We start from the raw sequence: 13,595 nt of genomic DNA, 5'->3' as shown, positions 1-13,595 counted from the left end.
GCAGTTTGTTCTGTGTGGTTTAAAGTACAGAAAATGTACATCCTGATATATAGAAAATGATCTGCTATTCACAGTTACTTAATCTTCATTCTATTCAAGTCTAGGACTTTATTGGAGCCATCTGGCTAATATTTGATGATATATTCTCCTGCACTGATTACATCTTTATGTACATTCAAGACGTGGCAGCTGTTCAGTTTTCTGAACAGTCACGCTGGGAAGCTTTACCGTGAGATTAGAGGGATCAGGTAAAAGATAAGTTACTGTAAACCTTCCACACAGTTACAGTACAGCGAGGTAATGAAAAAGAAGGTAATGAAAAGCTGTGCTGATACTTTATTGCAGTGAACTACACGTTGGTTAGTTCAAACAATCCCTCTCTTTACTTTAAGTGTGTCACAAAATTTATGTTCACTATGTTCACTGGTTGTGAAGCAACTACTGAGGCTACGAACACCAAACTAATCTGTGTATTCTGGACAACAGGTGATGTTTAACATTTAATTCAGGTGTCTAACAGCTGATTGTCATTATAAATCGAGTAAAACAAATGGGAGACAAATTAAAGGACATATAATAAACAATAAAAACCAGATGAGCTGCTAAATGTAGAAAAGTGAAAACAGAATACACAAATGTAGACACCTAAGAGGCAAAGGGAAGACATAAAATCAAACTGCAATTCTGAGTAGTTGCCTCTTCAGGCCTTTTTGTGTTCATTTTGTCTTTTTGAGCCTGCATTTGTGCACATTGAATATATTTTCTTTTGCCATTTGATACTGCTGACATGTTTCGGAGGCCAGCATTAGTTTTCTGTATGGATTCCTAAAAAATTAAAGGAGAAAAAAAACAGCATAAAGTGTCTGCAGAATAGCTTCGGTGCACAAAGGGATGAACACGTTCCTCCTAAAAATAATCCCTCATTTGGTGTTTTTATGATGGAGGTGGACCACGCCTCAGTCCAAAATGTCCCAGAGGAATTACAACTGGATTGAGATCTGTTGATTTCAAAGGACCTTAACACTTCATTCACAACTTTCTAATACTTATCAAATAATTCAGTGAGCTCTTATTCCATGTATGGAAGCATCTTCATTGTTATGTTTCTCTACTCATTAATTCATGTTTCATGTTTCTTGTCTGTGCATAAGAGAGAATGGATTTAATATAGAAAGTGTACTATTGTGCCCTCTTGTGTTTTAATGTAGTATTACATTGCATGATTTTTACTACCTTCTTTTTGAGTATTAAATAATTATAATTAAATTTCTTCGAAGCAGTGTCTTTGTGTAAGATAAGGGAGATAAGGAGCAAGCCTCCAAAGACTACAGTGAGTTTATTACAGTAGGTCATCGAGTGCTCTCTCTCTTTCTCTTACTCACTCACTCACTCACTCAAAGTCTCTCTCCCTATTTATCTTTCTGTGGCCTACAAATCCACAAAGAATAGACGGTTTCAGCAGAATGTCTTCTTCAGCTTGAGCCGTGATTGGACCAGAGGAAGGGGTGGAGGTAAACAGGGGGCCGCAGTGGCACAGAGAGTCCCCTTTAAAACAGGAGAGGAGAGACTGAAGCAACACAGAGAACCGAACATGTGTGAAGATTGTGGGGAGAAAAGACATCTAGAGATGGGTTAGTGTTGGCTCCACAGGCTCTGATTGATGAATCATATTCTGGCTAATGCTCTGTTGCATTCAGCACAAGCGCTGTAAAATCTGTCCAGAAACATGAATGTGCAATGACATATAGTTGGAGACTGAATAAACTGAGTGAGATCCTCAGTAATCAACATATATCAACAGCACTACCATAACTTGCACTGCAGTTTACAATGCAAAAACACATTTACATAACCAATAATTTGGGGGGTTTACACCAGCTTTTCTCCCTTCTATTTCTGTTGCCATCTGGCCGAAAGAGCATGTGACAAGTCTGACACGTTATCAGTTTGTTAGAAGTAAATAGTTAACCACAACGTATCAGTGTCAGCCCAGGTCATTTCATGTGTTTCTACACAGAAAGAAACTTCAAACTTGCAAATTTGTGCACCGTATTCCTCCACTCTCATGCCTTAAACCTGGCCTTTTTCCCAGCCTGCCTCGCTCCCTATCCTCACCCATTGAACCATTCCAGCTCCAGCCCCACCACCACCACCACCACCACCACCACCCCTACCCACCCCTACCCACCCCCAATGAGCCATCAGTCCCCGCTTGTTGTCCTTTCACCCTCTTTCAGCCTTTGGTCCCTATGCAACTGCACAGACAGCCTCATTTCCAGCGTCAGCCTGCAAGAACTAGTTGTGGCTGCAAAGAGAAAATGTCACACAGTACAGCTGCTGGTCAACGCCTGATACTCCAACTGGAATAGCTGGAATAACTCTGAAGAAATGGGATATGGTAGAAATACACCATGTAAATAGATTTCATAGAACTGGATCTAACCTCACAAGGCCCCCATATGTAAAAGCTCTAGATAACAAGAAACAGAGAAGGTGCTTTATATCTTGTATCCAAAAGAGGCAGAAAAAGATCTCATCAATCATTCCAACCTTCTTTGGTCCCTTCAACATGATGTAATGTGGGCTGTAGACATGGTGAGCAGTGTTCAGTTTGGTGCATTTGGAGCACAAAACAGGGTTGTGGTTCAGTGTGGACTTGGAATTTGAGGTCTCTTCAACCGTGGAGATCTGCTGCCTGACTCAGCACTTCAGTGACACTTGACACATTAGAGCTATTTCTGCTCTTACACATAAATACTCATGCACACACTCGCAAACATGTTGACAAACGCTCACCAACAGACGCATGTGCACCACACATGTACGTTTAAACACTTGTGCCTGAGGGGAAGAAGTTTATAAGGTTCCTTTTGGTGCCTCGCAAGTGAAACTGTTACACCTTATAGTAATAGTAGTTATAGTAGCATAGTAAACAGACCACTCCTCTCTAAATACAGCCAGGGTAAAAGAACATTGCATTTAAGTTATCTGCGAGGAGTTATGTTTTTCTGTTTAATGAATGACTGGGTTGTAAGCATACAGCCATCGACACCCCCTACAACACTTATAGTAACTTTTTTTTGGACTGTTCTGTTTATAACCGGTTACCTGCTTTCTTACCTTCATATTTATCCTGTGTGTCTGAGAGCTTTTATTTATCCAGATGTGCAACATAAATGGACACACTTGGTTTAAAGGCATGGTTAGACTTTTAAGGAGGTACGCTTCTTCAATTTCTTGCAGAGTTGAATGAGAAGATCGATACCGCTTCCATTCATGAAGCTACAGTCACGAGATAGTTAGCTTAGCTTAGCATGAGGCCTGGAAACAAGAGGAAACAGCTAGCCTGGCTCTGTATAAAGCTAATTCATTAAAATGTTATATCTCATTTGTTTAATCTGTACAAAAATGTGTTAACAGTTTGTGGTTTCACAGGGGATTATGTACTGCAATGTTTTTTGGCTGGGCGCAGTGACTTCTTGGAGTTGTCACCATGAGGTATTGACAAAAAACTGTCAATTTATTGTTTTTCTACTCAGTAATTTTTTGCTCAGATTGCACAACCAAGTTAGTGTCGTGTAGTGAGACGAGGTTCTGGTGAGCAGAATTGTCCCACGTTACCTGTTTCCTGGCTCCTGCTTCATATTTAACAGACAGATAGAAGAGTGATATCTTCTCATCTAACTCTGAGCACTGAGCAAGAAAGCAAATAAAAATCTTGAACTATTCTTTTAACCTCTTAATGTAAAATCCAGATCTCCCCTTTAATTTCCCTCTGTGGGGAAATCATCTTGTTCCAACTCTTCATTGAAGCTATATGATGTTAACACTGAGTGAAATATACAGACCCAAGATGCCATATTACGGCTGCACTGTAAATGGTAATATTAAAAAATGGCAAAACTGAACCCGAACTATTTGAAATTTTTGGAAACTTTGCTATCTCCACTAGAAATTAAAATAAAGTATTCTGGTGTTTGGACAATTCTTGGTAATGAATAACCTACTGGTGCAAACTAGTGCCATTTTTGGAACATGCAACGCTTTTAGGTAATGCAGTAAACACAGTCATTTTAGATCAGCAGAGGGTAATGTGATCTGTGCAACTCTAATATAAGCTGATGAAATCCTATGGTGAACTATAGATTAGAGGCGTTTTTCTGAACTTTGACTCTGTTGATAAACACCTGAGGGAGGCCTATCTGTAACATTCCCCCTGAAACTGGATAGACCCAGAGCTGGCAGAACTACACACCTCCACTCAACTGAAGGTCAATATCCCCGTATCTGTGTGTGTGTGTGTGTGTGTGTGTGTGTGTGTGTGTGTGTGTGTGTGTGTGTGTGTGTGTGTGTGTGTATTTGTACATGTTTTAATGTGTGTCTGTGTGTAGTGCATGGAAAAAATAAGCACAGTAATGAAGACTGTGTCCAGGGATGAAGGTGTTACTGTTTAACCCGAATAAATGCAATGATCTACATGCAGAAGTGTTTTTCAAATATAGAGCAAAACTGGGTTCTGTGACTTCAACAATTATTTTCATTATAGAATTATGTGTTTATTTTTTCTCACTTAATCGCTTATTTGCCCTCTGAGAAACATTGGGAAATCAAATGTCTTGTTTTACCTGTCCATCAAAGCCCAAAAACCTTTACTGGGACATGTAAAAAAAAAAAAAAAAGCAGTTTTTCACAATGGAGAAGCTATTTCAAACTAATTTTGGGGCATTTTTGCTTGAAAGATCTCTTTAACAATTAACTAAATATCAAAATAGTTGCTCATTCAATCAACTAATAGTTTAATCAACTAAAAGTTGCAGCTCTCTATGTATTAAAGTATGTTATGTACAGTATGCCAGAGCTGCTTTGCACGGCTCACAATTCAAATACAAGATTACAAGACACAAACTGTTCTGTTGTGAGATCTTCAGAACTGAAAACAGCCATAAAAAAAAACAAAGAGAAGCTTCAATCAACCACTGCACATTGCCAGTCTTAAATAGTCTTGTGTCCCAAGACTAATGGGGAATGTTAGCAATTGGACAGAGGTGCACTATTCAGGCTTATCTCACCAGGCCTGTGCAGAAGGTTCCAGCTGTGAGCATGCTGCAACTTTGTAAAGTCCCTAATTGCATCATTTCAGGGTCATTGCAGGGTCTCAGAAAAAAGATGAACTCTTGAAGGATTTGGTTTGATGTAAACAGGATGGTTAAGTCATAAACATTTGACCAATTAAGCTACTTTGTACACTCAAAGTAGAATTGTGTGTTACGTACTATGAATGCCCACTATCTGCCAAACAGTAGTTTACAGTAAACCACCAATAGTTTGGGAGTAGGTTAATGTTTAAAATATTAATATAATCATTAAACAACTCTTTGTATGTCCCTGCCTTACCTGCACTGACTTTTACAGCCCATGTCATCCTCATTGATCTGGGAGCCAGACTATGTTGCACAATTTCCAAACAAGCATGTGGCAATTATGAATTTGGCACCAACATTAAATCCTCCCTTATTCACCCAGCAGTATAAAACGGGTGAGGAGCAACAGTCGGCACTCTTCCGACCGAAAGAGGGGTTCGCTGTTACTGAGTGCTTAGTGCTGCAACTGAAACTGGGGAAAAAGAGATGGCACCTGGCAAGAAGGTAAAAAAACCTCTCTGTGGACAATCATGCTTGTATGTTACAGCATGTAAGGCTTTGACATCATAGTTGTCCTGTCAGTCGATGGGGTGTGGTGTTATGAGGTTTGTTGTCAGTGGAAGTTTTATGTTTGTGCGTGTGTGCATGTGGTATGCGAAACAGCCAGACTAAAGCGGTCACCACTGGAGAATATCAGACTAAAAACAGCTTTTATCTTTGCACCTTTGTACCTGAACTGCAGCTTCCCTCACATAGACACATACAGAATCATCAGATTTTGAATGCACACATACACATTTGTCTCTTCATCTACTGCAAATTGTGACATATACTGCACACGTATGACATCTGTGCTGATCTTTAAGTCACATACATATTGTTCATTGTTGTCCTTCTTTCCTGTTGCATTTCTAGAGATATTAAGTATATTATTAAATAGTATTATTATTAAGTAAAACATCAAAAAGCTTATGAGCCATTTAGTGTAGATGGTGACATGTGTGCATGGATGCCTCTGCTCCCACAGGGTATCCTTGAGCGTCTGAATGCTGGGGAGGTGGTGATTGGCGATGGAGGCTTTGTGTTTGCCCTGGAGAAGAGGGGCTATGTGAAGGCCGGGCCATGGACTCCTGAGGCTACTGTCACTCACCCTGAGGCTGGTAAGACAGACAGCGCACACACCCATATTGTATCCAAAACCACATGAATCCCAAAGGGACAAGCCTAAAAGCCTAAAGTTTTACTTGTAATATGACAAATCTGTATGTTTCCATCAGTGCGGCAGCTGCACAGGGAGTTCCTGAGGGCAGGAGCTAATGTCATGCAGACATTCACATTCTACGCCAGTGATGACAAACTGGAGAACAGGGGTCAATCATTGAGACTCTCTGTAAGTACCCAACTATAGTATACTATTCCATGTTCTTACTGGTTGGGGACAATAAACATAATGTGTATTGCACAGAGCATCATCATCAACAACCTCATGTTACCTTCCTCATTCTTTCAGGGGGCACAAATCAACGAGGCAGGCTGCGACCTGGCCAGAGAAGTAGCCAGTGAAGGAGATGCTCTGGTAGCTGGTGGAGTGTGTCAGACTCCTTCCTACCTGAGCTGCAAGAGCGAGACAGAAGTGAAGGCCGTCTTCAAGAAACAGATGGAAGTGTTTGTGAAGAAGGGCGTGGATTTCATGATTGCTGAGGTAGATTCATCTCTTATTTTCATTTTCTTCCACAAGTCATGTTAAAACTACTTCAGTGTCACATATGATTAGTGGAGCATTAAATGGTGACTGTTGTTTCTGTCATTGCAGTACTTTGAGCACGTTGAGGAGGCGGAATGGGCCGTGCAGGTGCTAAAGACCAGCGGAAAGCCCGTGGCTGCTTCTCTGTGCATCGGACCAGAGGGAGACATGCATGGCGTCTCACCTGGAGAGTGTGCTGTGAGGCTAGTGAAGGCCGGTACGTATTTAATCTACCCTCCGTGATCTCGGGCATTATCCTTTTGTTTCTTTACTTGAAAGTCATCTGTGTTAACTGATATGACAATAACTAGTTCCCGCTGTACTCCAGGTGCCCAGATCATTGGAGTCAACTGCCACTTTGACCCCATGACCTGTGTGAAGGCTGTTAAGTTGATGAAGGAGGGAGTGGAGAAGGCCGGACTGAAGGCTCACTACATGGTGCAGCCCCTGGCATTCCACACCCCCGACTGCAACTGTCAGGGATTCATTGACTTGCCAGAATTCCCCTTCGGTAATATATTTTGCTTGGACATTGAAAATAAAAAAATAACATGTGCAGCTGGCAGCTGTTCACAATTGTCTTTTTCTCTCAGGCCTGGAGCCCAGGATCCTGACCCGCTGGGACATGCACCAGTACGCTAGAGAGGCTTACAAGGCTGGCATCCGATTCATTGGCGGCTGCTGTGGTTTTGAGCCTTACCACATCAGGGCTGTGGCAGAGGAGCTGGCCCCTGAGAGAGGGATAACGCCCCCTGGCTCAGAGAAACATGGCATGTGGGGTGCTGGTCTTGAGATGCACACCAAACCCTGGGTCAGAGCCAGGTAAACCATCCAAACTATTCAATACACTGAAATACACACAATTTTAGGAATATTATTTCATGCATCGTTTTTTTTACTATTTGTAACCTGTGCCTTCATCTCCTCCAGGGCCCGTCGTGACTACTGGGAGCATCTCTTGCCTGCATCTGGTCGTCCCAAGTGCCCGTCCCTGTCCACACCAGAGGGCTGGGGTGTGACCAAGGGCCACGCCGACTTGCTGCAACACAAAGAGGCCACCAGCATCCAGGAAATGAAGCACGTAATGGAGATGCAGAAGAAGGCCAAGTCCTCTGCTTGAGCAAGGCAGAGCGAGAAAAACGAAGCACCCGTCCCTTCAGTCGGTCAACAAGAGAGGGACGAGGGGGAAAAGAGTGGAATCTTTCCCAGTTCCGTTTGGAGATAAAAAGCACTTGTAACAGCGATGCTCCAGTTGTGGAGTATTACTTTGTAAACCCCAAATCAATAAACCTGAGTTTGTTACTTAATTTTTTACGACTATGTATTGTCAGTGTGGAATGAGTGACTGCTGCAACAAACACAAACCATTCTAACATTGTCAGTAATTATAAGAGATCTCACAAATACACTGATTTACTTAATATTTACTCGTTTGTTAAAACCGGCTGCCAACTATTGTTGGACTCATGGATTTGTCTATTCAGGGTCCAAAAAAGACTGAAACCCACAAACTAACAGGAAGACAGACAAACAACCGTAATTAATCCGGACAAAACTAGTAGCACAAACTCACAATACTCCCATTCAGTAAAAGAGGGGAGGGGAAGGAGTAAACATTGCAGTTGCGTAACTTGCCTCTTGCCAATCAGAGCAGCTCTTACTCAGACCCCTCCCCTGATTCAGTGAGATTTATAGTGGCTTTCTGCTCCACTCTAATGTTGCTTCAACCTCTCAAAGTCTGAGCAGTCAGGGGGTCCACACAGCTGCAGGATTATGGCACCAGGAAAGAAGGTATGTGTGGAAAGGACTGTCCTGTAGATTATGCATGCAGGGAAGGAACAACTGGTAGTTTTGTGGAATGTCAATAATTATAATATGTATGATGTCTTATTGTAAAGACCCTCCAAGACAGCTCCAAACTAAATCAGCAAATTACCCAAATTACTAAAAAAAAGTAGCATCTGTACATGCAGATAGGTTTGGCTTTATTTGCCAAGGTTTAGAGATATTTGTGTTTGAGGTTTCTTCCTCTATCCCAATGCACTGGAGGCCAATGAATTGTGAATATTTATGAATTATTCTCAAAATTTAAGAATATGCATACATTTTGATATTTAATGTAGGAAGTAAAAAGATAAACTTAAATGGCCTTTTTTCAACCTTTCACCTCAAGATTTACTTTTAGAAGAAAAAGATTTCACTCTCCGCTAAATAACAGAGGAATTACTGGGACTAGGATTAGGACTTTTTATTAACTGGAGGAACAGACTTGCCTCTTGAATCTGACTCTCAGTGTGGTATAACCCTAGGAGGATCTGGTGAGGGTTTATGACTTGAGTGCATGCCAGGTGGAGCTTTTTTTAGATTCAAATATATTGTGAATTAATGAATAAATAATCTCCAGTGCCACTGCTGTGAATGCAATGTCATCATAGTGACAGTGCTATTTAGTCGAGTTAAAACTTTGAGTAAATTTGGCTGCAGATGCATTTTGCAGACTCAGAGCCTAAATGGGCACACAAATTTTAAAATTGTACTTTGACAGCCACACATGTTGGAATATTAACAAGCAGGTCTATCAGTCTTTATAAGTGGTGCAGCTGTTCTCAGATATGTGCTACTTCTTCTTGCAGATTCAGGGTCACTGAGAGAAGGGGGATTTGGCAGTGGAACTACTGTGTATGAGGCATAATGTATAGATATAGATTTCTATATCTTATAGTGGCCTCTTCTTAAAATATAATGCTTGCAATACAGACTTGCCATCAGGCCAAGAATAAAAAAACCCACATTTCCAGCTAAGGGATGGTTAACATGGCCAGAGGTGGGCCATAATGCTGTACGGAACCTATATTAGAAAGTAGTATGCTGGTGTTCTTTGAATGAAGATGTGCAGATCCTTTGGCCTGACTGGCTCATCTCCAGCCTGAGCAATCTAGGCATATTCAATCTAAGCATTCACCGATCCATTATTACAGGGAATCTTGGAGCGTCTTGACGCTGGGGAGATCGTGATTGGCGATGGAGGCTTCGTGTTTGCCCTCGAGAAGAGAGGCTACGTGAAGGCTGGTCCCTGGACCCCTGAAGCCGCCGCAGAGTACCCTGAAGCAGGTGACTCAAATTGGCTTCTTTATTATTCTTTATTTCTTTATTTCTTTATTATTATCTCTGTGAATTACCTTTATGTGTCACAGTTTAGATGGATTGGCTTGTATGTTTTTCTTACTGTGTGATCTATTTGTTTTTCAGTGCGACAGCTGCACAGGGAGTTCCTGAGGGCTGGGGCCAACGTTATGCAGACCTTCACCTTCTACGCCAGTGATGACAAACTGGAAAACAGGGGCAACAAGCTCAGCTTCACTGTAAGTTAAATCACAAATCACACCCCACTTTCATAGGAAAAAGCAGAATGTCTTTGCTGCTCATCTGCACATTGAAAACAGCCAAAATGTTAATCAGAAAGTAAATAGTACAAAGAATGCTCATTAGCACTAGCTTTAAACTGGTTAAACGTTCCACTCTTTATATAAATACTAGTGATATTATCTCATCTCTATCCTGTTCTGTATTCAGTTCTCACCTTAGTTTTGGCTTTGTTTTGCAGGGCGCTCAGATCAACGAGGCCGCCTGCAATTTGGCCCAGGAGGTAGCCAGTGAGGGCGATGCCCTGGTTGCTGGGGGAGTGTGTCAGACTCCTTCCTACCTGAGCTGCAAGAGTGAGACAGAGGTGAAGGCCATCTTCAAAAAACAGCTGGATGTCTTCATCAAGAAGAATGTGGATTTCCTGATTGCTGAGGTAGATATTTAAAATACACACACACATATAAGTTTAACACAACTGAATTTATTCCTAATTTTGATCATTTTCTGGTGGTTGATTGAATGTTTTTGTCCTACAGTACTTTGAGCACGTTGAGGAGGCAGTCTGGGCTGTGGAGGTGCTGAAGGAGACGGGGAAGCCTGTGGCTGCTTGTATGTGTATCGGACCAGAGGGAGACATGCACGGTGTCTCACCTGGAGATGTCGCTGTCAGGCTAGTGAAAGCTGGTGGGTACCGTGGTCTCAAATATACCAATGAGCAAATTGGCCAAGCGAAAAGGGAAAACCCACATTTTTCTAAATCATAATTTGAATTTTTTGTCCTCACATGACCTCTCTGTAGTGTTTTAAGATGACAAGAGCGAGATTTCTAACTGGTAGACATACTGCTACTGGAATTATTAATTAATAACTGGGAGAAGCTTACATGCCAAAACTGTGTCCTGTATTTAGTAACCAGTGCCAAAATGTTGACCATAAAAAAGAAATCAGCCAAATTTGAAATGTCTCATGAATTCAAACCCAAACCTTAAAACCACAGCTGCAAACCACAGTTGGTGTTGTCTCCTCCACAAGTGTTCTTTCTTTGCTTATCTGTAACAGTCAGCTCATACCAGCACGTTTTTTTTTTCTGTAGGTGCCCAGATCATTGGAGTCAACTGTCACTTTGACCCAATGACCTGTGTGAAAGCTGTCAAGATGATGAAGGAGGGAGTGGAGAAGGCTGGGCTGAAGGCTCACTACATGGTGCAGCCCCTGGCATACCACACCCCAGACTGCAGCTGTCAGGGATTCATCGATCTGCCAGAATTCCCCTTCGGTAATGATATACTGTCTTGCGTTTACATTTTTACCATTCAGTAAATGTAATCATGTATAAAATTTCACCTTTAAATATAAGTATTATACTATTTCACCAGAAGCAATCAAATGTACATAAAACTGAATCTTATGTCAGGTCTGGAGCCCAGGATCCTGAGTCGCTGGGACATGCACCAGTACGCCAGAGAGGCCTACAATTGTGGCATTCACTACATTGGCGGCTGCTGTGGCTTTGAGCCTTATCACATCAGGGCTGTGGCAGAGGAGCTGGCCCCTGAGAGAGGCTACCTCCCAGCGGCATCAGAGAAACACGGCAACTGGGGTGCTGGTCTGGAGATGCACACCAAGCCCTGGGTCAGAGCCAGGTCAGAAGCAACTTTTAATCTAATCACTTAACACCATAAATATCCACCTAAACTAAGTGAAATGTAAAATATTGGTTCTTCGCACCAGTGAGTACTAACTTCTATGTGTGTTCCTCTATTTTTGACTCTTTTAGAGCCCGCCGTGACTACTGGGAGAACTTGAAGCCAGCCTCTGGTCGTCCCCTGTGTCCCTCCATGTCTTCCCCCGATGGCTGGGGTGTTACCAAGGGCCACTCTGAGCTCATGCAGCAGAAAGAGGCCACCTCTCAGGACCAACTCAAGCAGCTGTTCGACAGGTCAAAGAGCCACTGAGTCCAGTCCATCTCCCTCAGCACTGGCAACAGAGCTGAGTCAAACAGCCGTGCCGTGCAGCTATGGCGCTGCACAGTGGTGTGCACTATCTGTATACACAGTGCTGCACCTAACAAACATGTCAGCGGTCGAATCTTCACTTGAGACTGGCACTGTTCTGTGCATATGTTGATTGTAAAACTGTAGTTTACGTGAAGCCACAGTGGAGTCTCAAGTTAGGACTCGGCCCATGTTAAGATCAGGGACCTTTTTGCTTTCCATGGACCAGTTTGTTTAATAAAATAAGACCTAATAAAATGTGAATTGGCCACTTGACCGTTGGAGTTTGTTTTTGGGGGTGGGTGGGTTGGTGGGGGGATATTTTTCTATCTCTGCTTTATCACTTCCATCATCTGAAGATATGTGTTGATCATGGCATCGTGCACACATAAAACACATTAATGTGTAAAGAGACAACTATTATGCATGGACAAATATGATATATAGATTCTGAATGATTAGGCCAATATTAGTGAATTCCATGGCAGCTGTGATTATGATTTTACAGAGACTGAAATGTCTGATTAATTATTAATTATAATTACTCAACATTACAGCAACATTTAACACATATTAACACCCGTGGTTCTCTGCAATCTAAACAACAAAATGTCAGAACATGCCATAGAGGTCTGGAAATCCCCCTCTCCCACACTGTGGTCCAAGGGTTGGAGATGGGCTTTATTATTTACTATGAATGTGTATTTACACAAATAAAGAGAGACAGTAACTATTAAGAGGTTTTAGAGAACCGTGCAATGAATGAGTGATCCAGTAGATGGCGATGTTCTGATATCTTGGCACTATGTTTGACATTTGCTACAAAGAGCCTTGTAGTAAAGATGTTCCACCAGCGAGCAGTAGCCTTTAGTTTTTAATCCTCTAAGTGATCGTGACTCTACAAACCAATCTGCAAGACTTGCTTTACTGTATTTTATGTTCAACGGTTTTATGTTTTATATTAAGGATTTTTTCCTAATTCAGAATAATACAGATTACTGTATTACTAAATAAATAACAAAATAATAAATGACTTTTTAACAGCAGGTCTGCATTACAAACTACGGACACAGGGTTTAGAAGACATTTACCAGTCAGTGATGGCCTAATGAAAGATGTTTTAGTTACATGAAGGAAATTACAGATATTTGATCCATATTAGGGACCAAACAACATGATATTTGGCCTCTGCTGCTTTTATTTTGACCATTCTGCGTTTTGTTTATTACATTATAGAAGGAGGATATTAATTATATTATTTATACATTTAAAGTTCCCTGTTATATAGTGGGATGTTTTCTCTCTTCTATTATGTTTAAACATGTAAAATCTATTTGTGCAATGCAGCATGAG

General features: G+C 41.6%; 2 protein-coding genes across 2 annotated transcripts; both read left to right on the top strand.

Annotated features, from left to right (window-relative positions):
• The first annotated feature begins 5,487 nt into the window (after window positions 1-5,487).
• LOC127376535 (betaine--homocysteine S-methyltransferase 1) lies at window positions 5,488-8,192 on the top strand. The gene is made up of 8 exons (XM_051423518.1): window positions 5,488-5,645; window positions 6,169-6,301; window positions 6,419-6,531; window positions 6,652-6,843; window positions 6,955-7,102; window positions 7,214-7,396; window positions 7,479-7,707; window positions 7,816-8,192. The coding sequence occupies exons 1-8, from the start codon at window positions 5,628-5,630 to the stop codon at window positions 8,003-8,005; spliced, it is 1,206 nt and encodes a 401-aa protein (XP_051279478.1). The 5' UTR covers window positions 5,488-5,627; the 3' UTR covers window positions 8,006-8,192.
• Window positions 8,193-8,562: 370 nt separating this feature from the next.
• On the top strand, window positions 8,563-12,518 carry LOC127376536 (betaine--homocysteine S-methyltransferase 1-like). The gene is made up of 8 exons (XM_051423519.1): window positions 8,563-8,676; window positions 9,864-9,996; window positions 10,135-10,247; window positions 10,490-10,681; window positions 10,785-10,932; window positions 11,342-11,524; window positions 11,663-11,891; window positions 12,026-12,518. Exons 1-8 carry the CDS (start codon window positions 8,659-8,661, stop codon window positions 12,201-12,203), a joined length of 1,194 nt encoding a protein of 397 aa, XP_051279479.1. The 5' UTR covers window positions 8,563-8,658; the 3' UTR covers window positions 12,204-12,518.
• The last annotated feature ends 1,077 nt before the right edge of the window (window positions 12,519-13,595 follow it).

This window comes from Dicentrarchus labrax, unplaced genomic scaffold (genome assembly GCF_905237075.1).
Source record: "Dicentrarchus labrax unplaced genomic scaffold, dlabrax2021, whole genome shotgun sequence".
Taxonomy (NCBI): Eukaryota; Metazoa; Chordata; class Actinopteri; family Moronidae; genus Dicentrarchus; species Dicentrarchus labrax.
This window is presented reverse-complemented; position numbering and strand designations above follow the sequence as displayed.